General features: G+C 42.4%; 1 protein-coding gene across 1 annotated transcript in view; it reads right to left on the bottom strand.

The window, feature by feature from the left end:
* Positions 1–19,657, bottom strand: part of GARNL3 (GTPase activating Rap/RanGAP domain like 3) — a 151,960-nt gene that overhangs the window by 71,871 nt on the left and 60,432 nt on the right. Inside the window, 1 exon segment of the mRNA XM_079112895.1 lies at positions 11,875–11,949. Within this exon segment, the coding sequence (XP_078969021.1) occupies positions 11,875–11,949 (75 nt within the window).

The following is a 19,657-nucleotide window of genomic DNA, read 5'->3' as shown; positions in this document are numbered from 1 at the left end:
GCAAAACCCAAGGGCCATAACTTCATGTTTTCATTAGAAAAGACGCTCAGTCTAAGTTTGCATCCTGGAGGTATTCCGGAGGCCCTTGGTGTGCAGGAAAGAGAACCAAGTGAGGCAAGGAGCTGAAAGGAGCATAAGGCACCTCCGGCAGAGGTTTCACAACATTTGTGAGTTGGTGCCCCCCAGAGCACCAGCTGTGACACAGGCATATTTCACCTCCAACATACTTCTCAACCTGACTCAAGTCCACAACTTTGTAAAATTCTTAAGATGTATTATAAAAATCACCCAACTGGAAAATCACCCAACTGGAAAATATGAATAAACCTAATAAGTAACTGAAATCCTCTATCTGAAGATAATTATTAATGTTTGGGTATTTTTCCTGTACATATTCATATGCATTCTTCTTACCAAAATGGAATTGTACTGAACATGCAGCTCTGTGACTTGCCTGGGCACTGCATTCATTTTTTCCATGTCAATGAATATATTTCTACAATGTTAATCTTGATGGCTCTGTGATATTCTACTGTGGACACAAAGTGACTATTTAACAATATCAGACCACTGTAAATAAAGTCGTGAACACCTAATCCCTGGCTTGGCTGGCATGCTGACTTGACCAGTTGTCCCTGGAGGATGAATTCTTGGAAGCTGAACTGCTTTGCCAAGGCTTAGGCACATTACCAAAGATCTGTGACATGGTGTCGTGATCAGGGCTCCACCAGCGCTGGCGGAGCCTGCCTAGTCCCATGCCCTCGACATTTCCTCTCCACAATTTAATGGTTAAAATGTCATCTCAGCATTGTTTTTTTGTACGTCAGTGGAATTGAACATTTCCTTTATACTTTTATTAGTTGTTTCCTCTTTTGTGGGTTACCTGTTTATGCCCTTTGTCTGTTTTCTGATCATCGTACAGTATTTTTTCTTACTTATGAAAACTTTAAAATAGATTGCAGATCATTTCATTCATTTTTTTATTTTTAACTTTCCTTATGGTAATTTTGGGCACAGAGATGTTTTAAATTTCTCAGATTTTCCCCCTCATGGCTCTTATCTTTAGTATCATTACATGAAAGTTTCTCCATACCATTATTAATGGAACTATTTACCTCTGATGTTCTGTGCTCTCATTTTTACATTTCATTCTTTAATCTGTTGAGCATTTCTGATGTGTGCTATGAAGCAAGGATCAATTTTTCCCTAACAGTTTATCAATTAACCCAGCTCTAATTTTTGAGCACCGTCACTCCCAACCTTCATAAGGCAATAAATATTTTTATAGTAAATGTCTGAGTCTTGCCTGGCTTGGGTGGGGGCTGTGTGAGCTACACGTTTTTCTGAATGATTGACAGTTATTCCAAAGAAATTCCATGGACATCTATGTTGTGCCATATGTAGGAGGCGGGCTACTGGACCACACTATCTGATTTTGCCTCTAGTGATTTGCTACATGTTTGCTATATATTTGTGATAATTTTTTTTTTAAATCATGTTGAGGAACTATTCTTCAATTCTGAATTTACAAAGAGGCTTTTCTCTGGAATGAATATTAAATGTTATTAAAAGCTTTTTCTTCTTTTTTGCAACTATTGAGAGAATAGGTTAAATGGAGGAGAATCACAGTGATGTAATGTGTTATATATAGCAACAGCCCTTCTGGCGTTGAAGAGTTCTTAGATCCTAGCATGCACCCTACTGGGTCTTGGTGTATTATTCTTTTAGTGAACTGCTGGCTTTAAAAATTATTTATGTATCATAGTTGTTGAGGCGGATCAACAGCTTCTTTTCTGTATGTGTTGCTGTCATGTGCTCAGGGTTGTTACCTTATGAACTGAATCAGGAATCCCCCTGCCTTTGCCATCACTCTGGAAACACTGACATTTGTTAAGAGCTCGAAATGCCAAGTATCAGGCTATGCATTATTTCCAGAACTGACACCATCAATTTTATGACACGGAGTCTATTTTAACCCCCTTCTTTCTGATGAGGAAATTGAGACTTAGCAAGTTTATGAATGTTGCCTAAGGATGCAGAGATAATCAGTAGCAGAGTTGGAACTGAAGCCAGTTCCCATTTCAGAGGTGTTTTCTCTTTTTAATTTTAGCCATTACATCATTTTCTGTATCTTTTTTTGTGTCCTGCCTTTTTAACCTATCAGGGAATAAAACTGTAGGTTAAAGTTTCTTCATATTATTATGCTTTTGTTGGATTATCTTGAATTTTTAAAAAGCAGCTATTACTAAATATGTATAAATTTTTATTTGTAAAAAATTTTAAACTTATATAAAAGCTGCAAGAACAGTGCAGAGAGCTGTGAGAATGAGAAAGCAAAGAACATCCCCTTTATCAAGTTTACCTGCTAAAAAAGCTTCCCCTCGGTTCATTTGTTCACTCACCTTCACACACACACACACGCGCGCGCGCAATTTTCTGGAAACATTCAAGACTCAGATGTATACATAACAGCCTGTTATCCCTCAAACACTTCAGTGTACTTCTCAGGCAAAGGGATATCTTCTTATATAATTACAGTGTGGCTTTGCAACATCAGTACCTTTTACCATGGGTATAGCACTGTTATCTGTATTCCCACTTCATCAAGTGGTTCAACAATGCCATTTGAAGCGTTTGTTCTTTGGTGCTGATCACTATGTTGTCACGTCTCTTCAGCTTCCCTTCATCTGCAACTTTTCCACACTGTCTCTCATGACTAACATTTTGGAAGAATGTGGCACCCTCCTTTCCTCATTTTATAAATAAAGCACTCCTCATTTGGGGTTTGTCTGACATTTCCCTGCACTTAGACTCAAGGGTCTACACCCCTGTTGGGAGCACTGTAAGGCTGGTCCTTCTCAGCTTATCAAGGCACACTTATCCAGGATGTCCTCTGCTCCTTGTTGGTGAGGTTAATTCTGATCACCTGATCAGGGAGTTCCTCTTAGCTTTGACCTTTTGTTGTGATTCAAGAGGCAAATCGTTGGAATCTGCTCCTCATAGATTCATTAGCAACAGCCACTCACTTCCCAACCAGAAGCCCCGGCAGTGGTCCTGCTCCACAGAACAGCAGACAGCATGCAGCCATGACCTACGGCCTCTCAGCCAACCTAGGCATCGGTGGACCAGAGGTGGGTGCAGCCCAGGAAGCTGGCCTCAGTCAGTCAGACCCCTTAACAGTCCATGTTATTGCCTTGAGGCCCTGGAACCTAGAAAGTTTCAGAAAAGCCTGAAGAGGAGACTCTCTTGTGTCCCCAGCACAGTTAAACTCCTGGAGCCTCCAAGATTTGCACAGCCCAGAGAGAGCTCTTTCAGGTAGCAGCACCAGATGGCAGCTGAGTGCTTCTCAAATTTGTTGAAATATGCACTCCTGGGTCCACTGTAGATCTCCTCCTCCAGATCTCTCTGGGTACCTTTCTTTTTTGTTTTGTTTTTGCGGTCAAACCCACAATCTCATGCAAGCTAGGCAAGTGCTGTACCACTAAGCTGCACCACCACAGGAGAATCTCTATTTTAACAAGCAATCGGGGAATGTTGATGACACAAAACTTTAAGAACCATTGCCCAGTGCTCTATGCCAGGGGTTCTGAAAGAATCGAGGCTGGTAAAGGAGGCAGGGACTCAGATGGGGCAAAACAAATACATCTTTATTTTTTTCAACTCCTAAAATTTAGTGTTTCATTCGATTATGATTATATAAAAAACTATAGTAAGGGCTGGGGATAAAGCGCAGTTGGTAGAGTGCCTGCCTTGCAAGCACAAGGCCCTGGGTTCAATTCCCAGCACCGCAAAAAAAAAAAAAAAAAAACTATAGTAGAGTAAGTGGTCCTGGTATCTCTCTCTCTCTCTCTCTCTCTCTCACTCACACACACACAGATTTTTAAAACTTGGTAAGCCTCATTATAGTGATTGCAGACATCTAGAAATACTGTTTATGTTCTTCCGCCATATAAAATTACAGTAGTTACAGAATCTACTGCTGGATTGGTTATTTAATGTGTAAGTAAAAAAACATAGATATAATGAATTAGGCTTAAAAAAAAAATCCTCCTGGGGTTGGGGAGGTAGCTCAGTGGCACAACACTTGCCTAGCATATGCAAGACTCTAGATATGATCCCTAGCACTGAAAAAAAAAATTGATAACTTGATTATTGATTTCAACACAACCAATTCCTTTGTAATCCGCTGTTTTATTTCATATGCATTTAAAAACATTATTCTGAGAGGTGATCTACAGACTTCACAGACTGCTGAGAAGAATTAAGGGACAGAAAATGTATACCTGGAACCTCTGAGCACATGCTTCTGCTTGACCTTCTCCAGAGGCTGATGGTGCCACTGTGGAGTGGGCTAAGGCAGGAGGGGCAAGATGCAGCCAGCACCTAAAGGGAAGGATGGGACTGGGCAGTGGCTCATCTCCTACATCAGGTGCAGCTGTTAATTTTGAGGCTTTTATAAAAAAAAAAAAAAGATTTAAAAGTTACCTATTTAACTTTCATCTTCACTGAATACTTAGCTGAAATGGGGGGAAATCCAACACCCCAAAAGTTGTGAGTCTCAGTAGCAAGCACTTCCTGGCCCTGGTGCAAACCACACATGACAGGGTGTGAAGACAAGAATACTCATAGGTATCCACGGGGATGGTGCCATACCCCCTGCCCAGGGCCCAGGAGAACGCCTCTGAAACAGCTTTCACTGACGTAGTGGATGTAATGGGACTTCAAGTGTCCAGCTAAGTGGTGTTTTACATGTGTGCACACTCATAACCACCACCTGATCACGACAGGAAGTGTTTAGTGTCTCAGAGGCTCCCATCATTACCCAGCCATATCCTCAAAGGCAACCACTAGCTGCTGTCCATCTCCATGTTCTTCACCTGCCCTGGAACATCATAGAAATGAAACCACTTCCTGTGTTCTCCCTGGATCCAGGCTTCGCATCCTCCGGCATCTGTCTGTGACATTCTCCTTGCCTGGTGCAGCAGTTCTTTCTTGCTCATCACTGTGTGGTCCATGGATGGATACCACAGCTCATGTTCATTCTCCAGCTGGTGGACACTGGGATTGTTTGAGATTTTATTAAGAATAAAATCACTGTGAATGTTCTGTCTGTCTGTCTGTCCTGGAACACAGAAGATGCACACGCTCACTTTCAATGGCGCTGCCAGACAGATTTCCAAAGAGGAGTCATCACTTCACACCCCTGCTTGCCATGGTTGAGAGTTCTAGTTGTTCCGTATCCTCTGACCAAACACTCAGCATTTCAGTTCTGCGCTCCAGCACTTTTGGAATGGCTGCAGTAGCATCTAACTGTGGTTTTAATTTTCAAGAAATCCTAATTATTTTACATAGACCTGATTTTACAAAGGAGATCAGCGATGCAGAAACTGTCTGTAGGAAGTTAAGGTAACAATGAAACAGGAACACATTATTTATTTGCCATTGACAAGAAAATTAGGAGGAAATATTATAATGAGAGCGTTTTCCAGATAACAACTTTTTTAGCTCTGCAATTGCCCATGTTTACTTTACACCTACTTAGACATCTGTTAAAAGTCTGACGTAGGTTAATGGACTCACGCTGTTCTGTGCAGCAGACGTGCCTGAATGTGCCTGCAATGTCCAGTGAGTCTGGAGGCTGAGAAAGCCTCATCTTCTCTGCTTTGAATCCCAAAGCCCACCAAAGCTTCTTACTGCCTTCATTGTCTTTTTTTTTTTTTTTTTTTTTTAATCCCATTAATACTTATGGGACATGGAGAAGGGGGCCTGAAACTGGCTGGCCAGGATATTTTGAGAAGACTTCAATAAAATCTACATATGACACACTGATTTTATTTGAATGTTCTCAAATATATGGCTTCAGGCAGGGAATCTACACAATACAAACCCACTACAAATGAGACCCAAAGTTGAACATAATGCCTGTGATTTTTTTATCACCCCTTTCAGATTGAGCTCAATAAACAAGTGAAAGCCTTGAACTGCTTGTCCTTCAGTTCCTCAGTTAAATTACTGAGAGAACTCTGGCAAGAGGGAAGATGGATTTTTTTAAAAAAAAACTAAAATTTTTTGAACTATGAATGTAATCAGGAGAAGCTGCTTGTGAAAAAGTGAAATTACACAAAAATTAAAATCCCTTTCTCTCCCCATCTTCTATGTTCCACTCCACTTCTTTTGCCTAAAATAACCATGCTATCAGATTGGATTTGGATAATGCCAGATCTTCTTAATGCATTTACAAATATGTGTTTACTTTATACACACACACTAGACACATACACATACACATATGCATGATTTGTTTTCATAAATGGGAGTAGTGCAGATATTACACTGAAGCTTATTTTTTCACTAAAGAAAATATCTTGGAGTGGGGCATGGTGGCACATACCTGTAGCCCCAGCTATTTAAGAGGCTGAGGCAGGAGGATTGTGTGAGCCTCCCAGTTCAAGACCAGCCTGGCAGCAGTGAGACCCTGCCTTAACAACAACTACAACAATATCTTGGGAATATTCCTATATCAGGGCATAAAGTTCTAATTTGCTCAATACATACAGATCTGATTTATTCTTTTTAATAATTTGGGTTGACGCTACAAAATCTGTGAAGAATATGGAAGAGGCTAAGGAGGGAAGCTAAGGCTCCAGCTGTTGTCCTGACCCCTCAGGCTCATTCTCCAGAAGCAATGATGGTTGTACTCTTAAGTATCCTTTTGGAAATTTTCTTTCATATTGACAAGCATATTAAAATTTTTTTTTAAAAAAATGAAAATGGGATATTAAACAAATCATTCTGGAACATGCTCTTTTGCCTAACATTCTGCTGTAATGTTTTTCTATGGTAGTGCATATACCTCTACTTCATTCTTTTTTTTAACCAAGGATTGAACCCAGGAGCACTTAATCACTAAGCCACATTCCCAGTCCTTTAAAAAATTTTTTTGTTAAAATTTTTAGACAAGGTCTCACTAAGTTGCTTGGGGCCTCACTAAGTTGCTGAGGCTGGCCTTGAACTTGTGATCCTCCTGCCTCAGCCTCCCAAGCCTCTGGGATTACAGGCATGCATCACTGTGCCCAACTCTACACTTCATTCTTTCCAATAGTTAAGACTAAACACTCCAGTGTGTCATAATTGTACAATCATAATTGTATCATAATTTATATAATCACTCCTCTAATGATGGAAATTGAGGTTGTTTCCAGTTTTTTCCCCTTATTTTAAATATTGCTGCAATGTATATACTAGCAGAATGGATGGCCAAGAGGCATATACATTTGTAGTTATTGCTAATTGCCCTCCCAAAAGATTGAACTAATTTCCACATCTCCCAACAGTGTATAAGAGAATTGTTCCCATGCTAATGACAGTTGTTGTGAAGAGCTTAGAGACTGTCCCCTCTGCTCCACCATCTACTAACTGGTACATACGAGTGAGCAGTGCAGAAGCTCCCCAGTGACCCACCTGAGGGTCATGCTCATTTAAATTAATAATCTGAATGAGCACACAGATGGCAAGACAAGCATTTCTGAAGGAAATATAAAGCTGCTCAATGGTTCAGCTAATAGGACAGGTGACAGAATCAAGATGTCACAAAAATTCTTGACAATTAAAAATTATGGGACACACTAATGAGATTAAATTCATTAAGGATAATGCAAAATCCTACCATTAGGTACAATATATGAATCGCTCCAGTGCAGGGTGGGGAAGGCCAGGTGCTACGAAGTGGGCCGCATGTCTCTCTACCCACCAGGAGCTGAGGCTCAGAGACACTGAGCTGCAGACCAGTAAGCATTAGAGCTGAGATCTGAAGATAGGCCTGTCTGACTCCAAAATCACCCTCATGACACCACGCTGCCTCACCGCTGAACCACAGCATGCATGAAATACACGGGGGTGGGGATGCTGTACTGTCAGTTCACTGGGCTTCAAAAATGAGATGGAGTGTCTCCAGCAAGGAAGGGGACAGGCAGGCTCCCTCTGTGGCCTTACAGAGCACATCCAGAGCGCTGCGTTCCCTTCTGAGCATTTAAGGTTCATTTATTAGAGATGCTAATTACCTTGATTTGATCATGGCACATTGAAGCTTCACACTGTACCTCATAACTGTGTTCAGTGATTATGTGTCAATTAAAAGTCAATAAATTTGCCAATTAAAAAATCTGACACATAGTAAGTACTCAGGAAATATCTGGAAAGTTTTCAATATTGTTACTAAATTTATATATGTAGGAATGAGAAATTAAGCAAGGAGATAGACTAAATGAGGGGGGTCAATATGCACGATTACTTATAAATATATTAAGAAACAAATAAAATAAAAATAAGAGGCTAATTAGTGGCCTTTCATGTATCCAAGGAACAGCAACAAGGGTACAAGGGTGATAATGGAGGGACTGGTTCCATCTAACAAAGGAACACAACAGACATCTCTGAACACTGAAGAACCATCATGGTAAAGAGGGTAGCCTTACCCTATGGAGCTATGGAGAACAAAGCAGAAAAAATAGATGAGTACTGTTCAATGAAAATAACTTTCTAGAAATTAGCAATTCTGAAAAGTGGTATTATCTGCTTTGGGGATGTGGAATAATGGAAGATACATTTTTGGCCTTTAACTCTGGTTCCTGGTATTGAGCTCCTAAAACCCTTGGAATTCTCTGAGTGAGAAGGGTGACAGGCTCGCCTTTTGTTCTAAGAAGGTGACTCTTGGAGGCTGGTTGCCAGAAAGACTAAGCCTCAATCAGAAGCTTGGAACTCACAGCCCCACCTCTCAATCTCCAGGGAGAGAAGAGGGCTGGAGTGAGTCATTGATTAACGGCCAATCAATCATTCCATCAATCGTGCCTGTGATACCACCATAAGCCCCCTAAACTGGGGCTCAACAGATCCTCCTGGTTGGTGAACAGTGAGATGCTGAGCGGTGGACACCTGATGGGGGGAAGCTCCTTGCCAGGCCTCCTGCCCTACACTTACTCTATGTGCCATTCCAGTAGGACATTCCTGAGGTACATTCTTTATAATACCAGCCATAAGAGCTAAAGTGTTTTCTTGAGCTCTGTGAGTCATTTCAGCAAATCAGGGAGCCCGAGAAAGGGGCTATGGAAACATGGTGCCAAGCAAGCCAGTGGGGAGAGCCTGAGAGCTGTGTGGCCACCTGTAGCCTTCACATGAACCTGCAGCTCCAGTCTCTGTCACCTGGATATTTAAAGGCCTCTACCTGGGGACTGAGTTTAAAGGCGCCTGCAAAAGTAAACCAAAATCCTCTGGGCCAAAAGGCAATGTGCTGTAGGCCTCTAGTATCCTCAGAATGAATTTCAAGACCAGACAGCACACAACCAGGCAGTCAGGCACACACAGGCATGACAGACGGCGAGTGACAAAAACCTCCACCATGTGAAGACCAGATGGTAAGACCACCACACAGACCACGGCCAGAGAAATAAAAGGCAAATTGGACATTATTTTAAGGAAATAGCAAACCATAGGAATTGACTGTGCAGCCTTGACATAGGCACTGGATTCTTAGACACTAAAAGAAAAAATAACAAACTAGACATCATTAAGTTTAAAAACTTCTGTACTTCAAAGGATACAATCCAGAAAGTGGGGAAAAAATGCCCACAGAATGGGAAAAGTTTTTACAAATCACATATCTCTTAAGGGTCTAGTGTCCACACTATATAAAGGACCCTTATAATTCAAAAATGAAAGGACAAGTAACCTAATAATGGAATGCTTTGTAATTTGTTTGTTCACGGGTTCGGAAATTCTTAAGTTGCTATACTGAGTCTTCTATTGCACTAACTGCTTTAACGAACTCAGAGCAAGCCCAATTATCTTCCTCTAGGTGTCATGTGCCTCTGGGGCCTTTCATGGGGCTGGACATTGGGATGGACACAGGTCAGAAGCTTATAACTGAGGATCATCAACATAAAACAAAGCCAAGGTACTCTGAGAACTCATGCTCAGTGGCTTTGGTGGAAACAAAATCTAAAATAGTACTTGATCTTGGCATCATTTTCCAGAGAAGCAATCTGACAGGACTGTGTTTCACACAGTAGACCACAGAGATCTGCGAAGTCAGCAGATCCACCAGTGGTTCCCAGGTTGTCAAGGGACCTACCCAAGACATGCTGCTGGTGAGGTGCAGAGCCATGACTTGAGCCCAGGCATCTGACTAGAGTCAGTCCTGCCTATGTCTGCCATAGGTGATTTCCCATCTCTGGTCAGAAGCCAGAACCTGTCCTTAGGCATATGTCAGAGCGGGTGACTCTGCCAGGTGAGCAGTGATTGATGGCTGAAGTGTATAGGAATTTCAGGACCACATGAAGACTCCATTTATATCTTTCCTGGAGGTGTGGGTTTCTTCCAGACACAGGTCCCATCAGGGGCTAAAACTGGTTGGTGGGTATAGTCAAATGCAGTTTGCTTATTTTGGAATGGGCTGAAGTCCTGAAAGCCTTTGGTAGCAGAAGTATGTCTTGAGGTGCAGCAGCCTCTGGGGTCTCCAATGTGTAGGTTCTCAAAGTAGAAACTCAGCATGGTGGACAGTGGCTTTCCAAGCACTGAAACAGGGGCTTACTGCTTCTGCTACTGGCTTTGCACCTGAGACATGCTAGGCTGCCTGATTTCAGTCATTTCAGGCCACTTTGGGAGGGCCAGTTCTAAGCTTCAGAAGCAAACTTCCTGACATCATTCTGGCAAGAAGCTGAGATCATTCTGGCAAGAATTCTGTGGGCACCTGTTCAGGAGTGCAAACCAGGAGAGCAATGCCTCCTTTTGCCTGACGTAGCTATGGTGAGGGCACCATTCCTGGGTGAATGAGTTTACTAAGACCAGGCCACAGGTGGAAGATGAACACGGACTTCCTGAATGCTAGGGCCTTTCAAGTTAAGTCCATAGTTCTTCACCGAGAATTTGCTTTGGGAAGTGGTTGGGTGAGCAATGCTGGCAATATGGCAGCAGTTAAGGAATAACAACACTCATGATTACCAGGATAACTCTCAGTGTGAACCCACACTGTATGCCAGGTGTGGTGCTAAGAGCTTTCCAAGCTCACCTCACTGAATTCACACAAGAATCTGAAGACAGTTTCTGGTTCACACATGGCGAACTGAGCTCAACAAGGCTGGGCTCCTCACCCAGGGTCATATGACTAGGAGTGGGGAGACAGAAGATGAATCTAGGCTTGTCTGAATCCAAAGCTGGGGTGTTGAAATACTGTGATTAGCTGTCTTGAAAATAGGCACAAAGATGAAAAAGAATCCGGAGCTTATACTGTATTCTGCAACTTCAGGGGAAGGAAGACTCCAAGGGACAGAGCGAGTTGCGTCAGACTTAAAGAAAGAAAAGCGAGGTAATCCTTGTGCCTGGGCAGCAAGGAAGAAGAGAGCCCACAAGGAGGGCATGGACTGGGGAGTAGTGGGCAGCAATGTCCTCCTTTCCTGGTGGCTTCTCTGAATAAAGGCAACATTTGTAGTCAACATAGCTTTTGCACCGTTCTCTTGGAAATGGATCTGTTCATATGGCAGTGCCATGCTGACCAGCCTGGCAAAGGGGAGGAGCTTAGATCCAAAAAACAATGCTGTGGATTTTTTTTTTCCCACTGCTGACAGAACAATGGCAGGTGTCCACTTGGTTTTATGACAGAACTTTCAAAAGATATGTGTCACTCAATTACTAGCACATTCCATGCCAGAATAATAGTGTGGCCACTCCACATCTGCTCCAAGAAAAGCTTTGGAAAGCTCCATTTACCCCTTCCAGAGCTCCATTCAAGTAAGTCATTGTGACCACCACAAACTGCCCACTGCCATGGCATAGGCACTACAGGTGCTTGGTGCCAAAAGAGGAACCAAGGAATATTCTTACCTCATCTGAAGAGCCATTTTCCACTCTGAATCTTCCAGCCCTTTGGATAGCTCCATCAGCATCACTGGAAATAAGCTAGAGGAGAACAGAACATTCCATCAGTAGCTGGGCCACCATTTGCAGTGCCCCTTCTGTCCAAATGGCTTCCTGTTATACTCAGGCCAAATCTAACATGAGCCAGTGGGCCCCACCTAGGAGCTAAGAGTTCCTTTTAAGCTCTACCTGTTGAGTCCTCAGTGTCAGCCCCACAGACTTAGGAGTTCAAGAGTCAGGACCACATGCGCTGCAAGAGTGGAAAATGAGAGCATCAAATCCAATCAGAACATTTTCCAAAACTGAAAAACATTAAAGCGATGGTCCCTGGAAAAATACTCTTTCATACACATCACATGTGGACAAGTGGCAGCTCGCAGATGGTAAAACTCAAAGCCAAGCGTCAAGTTCAGCGTCTTCCCAGGGAAGCCTGAAGGACAATTAGTGGCTGGCACGAACTCAAGGATCCACGAGTATCAGAGGAAGCTCTTGCACCTCATTCACCGTTTTAAACAGTTTCCAAAAGGCCAACCAATGCCTTCCAGGCGGGCAGACTGAGCGCTGGCAAGGAGGCATGTGCAGACAGATGAGCTGGGCACTAGGAAGCGGCCAGGGGGGAAAGAGCGTGGTGTGGTGCTGCAGTTCTCAGACTGCTCCCTCCAGATTCTCTCCTTCTAGATTTCTCAGAGCAACTTGGGAAAATGCTCTATCTTCTTTTAACGTTTTAAATCTACTTGTAATTTTCAGTGAAGATCTGCCAACAATTTCCCCACCCTGGACTTGCTGGGGATGGGAGGGGCACTTCTTAACAATTCTATCTCAGGCTAACCCAGTAAAACAGAAACCCTTTCTTAGGAGAGATTGCTATTTCTTACTTTCACTAGAGTTTAAAAGACATGGAAGTGTGAATATAGGAGAGAAAATTTCAGAGATTTTTTTCAAATAATTTCCCCTCATAAATTTTCCCAAGAGAAATTATTTGAAAAAGATTGGCACATTTTTCTCATGGTAAACATAAAAATAGTATCTAGTACTTATTGAGTACTCATACACACCATGTACTCTTTTGCTCTTAACGTGTATTATTTTCCTTAATTCTTAAAACAACACAAGGCTGTACTATCATTAATCTCATTTATGAATGAGGAAACTGAGGCAGAGAAAAGTAAATCAAAAGCTGGGGTAAATCACACAACTAGTTGCCCGGTAGAACTGGGAGAGAGCAAAAGAAATCAGACAGTGGACACTATTATCCTTGTCTATTATCTGAAAGGTCCATGAGGTCTAGTTTTTATACTGAATCTTTAACCTGCAAAGTGATTCCTAGAAACAATAAAAAGAAGATTTCTATGTCTATGGCCGGCTATTGCTGGCAGCAGATCCTACACTGTTGATAAACTGAGGGTGAGCTATAGTATTTCGCCTTGTCCAAACAGAGGTCTGGTTTGCCCTGGGCTTCTGAGAGATGGCTTCTAAGCCTAGGGAATGTCCTGTGTCTCTTCACCTAGGGATTTTGAGCCATGCTAGATAGGAACACTGTGATTTATGGTGGGGGCTCCTGGTCACACAGTACAGTTCTCCTGTTGGAGGGGCTGGAAGCTAAGGCCATTCACGCAGTGGTCAGCCACATCCACATGATCATGCGATCAGGCCCACAGAGGGCCCAGGATCCCATGGCTCAGCAAGCTGCTCTGGCTGGCAGTTCTCCATGGTACTGTCACAGTTCATTGCCAGCAGGGGTCAGTGCTGCCCAGAACTCCAGCTGGAAGCTCTGCATCTGAACTCTCCTGGACTCTGCTCAGTCTGATTTTAGTCTATATCCATGGGCTGCAACTTGAATGTAAGTGAGCCAAACAGGTTTTGGTGAGTTCTGTGAGTCCTCCTAGCAAATGGTCGAAACTGAGGGTGGTCCTTGGGCCCAAACTCTGCATCTGGTGTCAGGTGAGAGTGAGCTTGTGGACTGTTCTCTGATTTCAGAGACCAATTCTAAAGTACAGAGCAAGATCAATTTGGTCTCTGAGGGTCGCTGCCATTTCCACAGGGCAGTGTAGAAGACTCGCTGTTAAAGCAGAGGAAGCAGTAAATAGGATCCAAGCTGGGTGTCACTGGCATAGGCTGCCTCAGGGCTCTGGGAGAGGATTTAGCAAGAAAAGAGAACTATAATCAGTTGGTAACATCTCATAGGTATGTAAAGGAGACTGTGTAAAGGACAATCCCCTTGTTATTCTTGAAGTAGAAGTGGGTAGATAAAGTCTTGACAATAGCTCGTCCCATCTAGGATGGAGAGGAGAGCAACTGTCATTCACCAATCCACTCATACATTCATTCATAAATCAGTACAAATTAAACCTCTGCCATTACGTCCAGACCCTGTCAGCATAGGCAACCCTGCCTTTTCCTTTGCTGATGTTAGAATAAGAAGCATATGACTTGCCTTCCTTACAAAGTTCAGGAAGAAAGGAAGAATACATTTGATGATGTGATGGTTAGAAGGAATTAGTTCCCTGTGAACTCAGGAGCATGAGTTCCCCATCTCTCCATCACCGTCTGCATCTAAGTCATCGTCATCTGTCACCTGGATAACTGAAACTGCCTTCTACTGGTCCAGACACTGTCTACCATTGCTCCTCAGCCATGATTCCTCACAACACCACACCCACTGGGTGTTTTTGGCAAATTGCTCATCTGTGCCCACCATCCCACTTACCTGCAGCACCCCTCCTTCCCACCAGAGAGCATACATGCATGGTGTTCCACAGTTCAGAAGACCCTACCCCCAGCGTCCCCCAGTGAACCCAGCTCATCCTTCAGACTTGCCAAGTCCCCACTACTCCAAGATCCTTCTCTGACCTCACTGCCCAGCAGAGGACACCCTGCAAATCCCCAAGTACCCAGGGGGTGGTGTTTTCCCTTTCTTCATGTGCTCACTGATCCATCCGCACTCCTCCAGCACTCCCTCAGCTCCAGAGCTCCATGAGGCTGGTGACTGCTTCTGTTGTCACCATGGCATCCCCAGAGCTAAGCACACCGCCTTCCATCGTATAGACACTCATCAGGCTTTTTTTTAAAATATCTTTTAGTTGTCAAGGGATCTTTTATTTTATTTATTTATTTATACATGATGCTGAGGTTCGAACCCAGTGCCTCACACATGCCAGGCAAGTGCCCTACTACTGAGCCACAACTCCAGCCCCTCACGGAGTTTTTATGAACAAGAGATACACAACTAAGTGAAGGCCAAAATCCTGCTGAAAGTGACATAAGGAATATGAAAACGGGGGCAAACCTGTGAAACCAGAGCAGATTCATTACTTGTGTTAATAAATGTCACAGAAATCTACCAGGTTCATCATGTGGGAAAGACAAAGTGACAGAAGGGCCACATAGCTTGGGAATCACCACAGCAAAGGAAGGCAGTCTGATGGCAACTTAACCAAATTCTGTGGGTTCACACTCACACCGGTGCACATGCTGGTGGAGGTGGAGGACGTGCCAGTCACCAGGCTGACACAGAGTGGCAGTCCCAGCATGCCCTACCCCACCCCCTCTACAGCTGGCTCGGGCAGCTGTGCTGGCTGGCGCCTGATAAAGACTGGTGCACCAGCTGAGGCAGAAGGAGACCATGCCCCAGCAAACTCAGGGACAAAAACAAACCACACTAACACTGCAGAAAAAACCCCTGCAACAGCAGAGAGGCTGTAGCTGGAGTTGCATCCGCAGGTTCTCTTTCAGTCACCCCTGACAAACCTCTAATCTGGTTCCTAAAACCAAAGAAAGTCTATACTATTCCCTTTGTTTGAAGATTTGCCTCAGGAAAGGCAGTTTCTACTGGAGCCATTTAAATGTCCAATACCACAATGTAGATGCCTATCCCAGCTCATCCTGTACGGTGCAGGGTTGCAGCTGCCATCAAAGGCCACTCATGCTGTCCTCCACAGTGACAGAACTGTGGCTGGACCTCAGTGCCCTGAGGTAGCCATCTGACAGTTCTCTCCACTTGTCAGTAGGCCAAAGTCCTGGGTGGCATTTATAGGCCCAGGCTTATCAGGAGAGGGGTGGTGTCCCCTCTCTACTGGTCAGAATCCCCACAACCAGAGAGGTCCTGGAAGCCCACACGGAAACCCACTGGAAGACAGGGGGTTCACCTCAAGTCTCAGTGTGGGAGCACAGCCATCTCCCACTTCCAATACCTGGTTGGATGTGAAAAAGAAATCAGTGTGCTACTTTTCACTGCATTGCGATGTTCTAAGTCAAACTAATACCCTCCATAAGGGAGAAAAAAAATCACTTATCTTATTTTAAGTTCATCATTCAAACTGTGGAAACTGACCTTAAGAATCAAAGCAAATGTTCTATAAAACAGATATATAACCAAAAGCACAAGAACATTTTAGAAAAATCTCTAATTATTGCAAAAATTTGGGGTTGTATTGGATGCATGAAAATAGAATAATCTGTGATTAGCTTCCAGATGAAGAGCATTAATTCCTGAATTTTGAAAAGCAGTGACCACAGTGAACCAAAACCTTGATACTAAGAAGAAAATAACTAGATTATCAGTTCAAGACAAATAGAGGAAAATGATGATAAAAAACAGACACACCTGGGGGAGGCATGGACCTGTATCTTGAAGTTGGTCTTTAGGCAGAGCCTAGTAGGGAACAAACCGCCCCATGGACAAACCTGCCCCTCCAGCACGTTCCTGCTAGCGAGTGAGGCTGAAACCCAAGGAGGCTCTCACTGAAGACAGATGGACCTGAACGATGTGGGAAGAGGGAAGAGAGCAAGGCAGTCTGCCATCTGACCCCTCCAGAGCCAGCAGCGAGGGGCGAGTTCGTCAGGTCTCCTCTCACCTGGGAGCACATGGCCCGTGGTTAATCTACCAGGAGAAGTGTCCAGAGAAGAGATTTTCACATGAGTGATTTGTCCTTAAACAATGCTGCCTCTTCACGAGTTCAGGGGTTCATGAAGATTTTTTTTTTTAAACTGGTATTGGAGGTTGAACATAGAGTTTTGCACATACGAAGTATTCACTCAAAGTAAGAGTTAAAAAAAAAAAAATTCTTTTGCAGTGTTTGGAATTGTACCCAGGACCTTGTATATGCTAGGCAAGCCTCTACCACTGAGCTACATCCCCAAACCAACGCAAGATGTTTTTTAATCTTATCAATCCAGATCTGTACTCCTAAAGGATGCAGCCAGGAGGAGAGTGATATGAGGAGGTAGCTAAAGGTGGGCCTGAAACAATTTCTAGAGGTCAACAGAGAGAACAGTACCCACATCTTAATAAATATGAAAGGGTTACATTCCTCTGTGAAAAGAAAAAGGACTTAAGAATTGGGAACATAAATGAAATTCAACTAGTTTTAAGAGCCACATAATATATACAATAAAACAATCATGAAAAACAAAGATAAAATAAAAAATATTCTAGGGGCTGGGGATGTACTTCAGTGGTAGAACACTTGTCCAGTACCACCACAAAACAAACCAAGACAAAACCAAACACACACACACACACACACACACACACACACACACGTACACAAAGAGAGAGAGAGAGAGAGAGGGAACAGCTGTATAAAATGTAGGCCTATACTGAATGCTTGTCAGGGAGGATATCCTCTCTCTCTTTCTCTCTCTCTCTTTTTTTTTTTTTCCGGTGGAGGTGGTACTAGAGGTTGAACTCAAGGGTGCTCTAGCACTAAAGTACATTTCAGCTCTTTTTATTTTTTATTATGAGACAGAGTCTTGCTGTTACCCAGGTCAGCCTCAAATTTGCAAGCCTTCTGCCTCAGTTTCCCCAGTTGCTGGGATTATAGTTGTGGATTACCACACCTGGTTTCTCTATTCTTCTGATGTTACTTGGGGCTGGGGATGTAGCTTAGTGGTTGAGCAATTGTCTGGTGTGTACAGGCCCTGGGTTTGATCCCTAGCACTGCATAAAATAAATTATTGGCAAACTGGAATAACAGCAGAAAAAACAGTGAAAGAAAAGTAAAATCCTAAAATAAAACTTAGGAAACAGAGGCATAGAATGAAAAGAAATTTAAAATTGTTTATGGAAAAATAGAACTACCCCCTAAAACTGATGACTATAAATATTTATATAATGAATAATAACATATAATTATATAATAAAACTATTATAAATAGGAGTTAATAAGAGTTAATAAGAGCCAGGAGTATAACTCAGTGCTAAAGCATTTGCCTAGCATGTGTAAGACCTTGGGTTCAATCCTCAGCACCACACACACCCACACAAATTACAGTGGGAAATTTTAGTATGTTTCTCTGCAGATCAAGAGAAAAACTAGTAAGGATTTATAGAAGAGCCAAATAATAAAATTAATAAGCATTATTTAATAGCCACATGTTGAACTTATCAAGGTACAGAGAATACACAATTGAAAACATTAAATTTTTAAAATAATGATCTAATATTGAACAGAAAGCACAAAAATTGTATAAAATTCCTTAAGACAAAAAAAAATAAAACTGTACAGAGCATGTTTTAGTAAAATGCAAATGATAAATTCAGTTCGAAAGGATCAAACAATTGGGAATTCAAAATATACACTTGGAAAAACTTGGGCTGAACAGGAATAGTGAAATCGGACATGATTCAAACCTGCATAACAGCTGGGACAGGACACATGGAAGCATGCAAAGCCACAGATGCTGTCTCATAGGAAAACTCATATTCTCGAATGCTTTCATTACTAAGTAAAAAAGGATAAAAATAAGGAACTAAACATTAACCTCTAGAAGATACAAAAAATAACCATGAAATAAACCCAAGGCAGGCAGGGACAGGAATCACCAAAAGACCAAAGAGGGAAAATGCTATGTGTAACTATAAGAATACCATAAAAACTTCAATGAATGAACAACTGCCTAAGAAAGTAAAAATTATTTTTAAAAAAGAAGAAACTTGGGTGTTGGGGGTTGTAGTTCAGCAGTAGAGTGCTTACCTAGTACATATGAGGCACTGGGTTCAATCCTCAGCACCACATAAAAATAAATGAATAAAATAAGGGTATTGTGTCTATCTACAACTAAAAAAGTAGTTAAAAAAAAAAAAAAGACAAAGAAACTTGAATCTGCCTGTCACTATTTGTAAAACAAGATGTCAGAACACTGCCCACAAAGGCAGCCTTGGCCTGGGGGTCTTCTGAAGAGATGAAGGGTCAGGTCTCCTACATGCCCCCACACCCACAGTGGCCACACATGCAGGAAAGCAGGACAGATTCCATAGAGAAGAACTAACAGATCCTCTGCATATTTTTTAGAGAAAGTCAGCAAAAGGGAGTTACATATATTTAACATCAGTAATACTAAGAGAAGATGACAGAATGATTAATTTATTTGGTTTCATAGCTCTGATTTGGTCAGATACCAAAAGATAAGGATGATGATCAGACACCAAGGACAATGTCTAGCAGAAAGAAAAAGACCAATTAAATGGTCATTTGGCAAGCACCTGTCAGGCACTAAGTGATTCTGAATTCTTGCTTTATTTAAACTTATTTTCACTTTAACTAAAATTTTAAAAAACTTCCATTTCTTAATTGCACTAGCTTCACTTCAAGTGCTTGACAGCTACACGTGGCTACTATGCTGGACATGCAGATAATAAACATTTCCGTGACTGCAGAAAGCAACACTGAACAGGACTGGCCACACTGGGACTTCATGCAACTCTGACATCAAATTGGTTTCTCATTTAATTTGTTAAACACGTTACATG

Source organism: Sciurus vulgaris, assembly GCF_902686455.1.
Source record: "Sciurus vulgaris genome assembly, chromosome: 15".
Classification (NCBI taxonomy): Eukaryota; Metazoa; Chordata; class Mammalia; order Rodentia; family Sciuridae; genus Sciurus; species Sciurus vulgaris.
The sequence above is the reverse complement of the archived record's forward strand: the minus strand, read 5'-3'. Positions and strand labels throughout refer to the sequence as shown.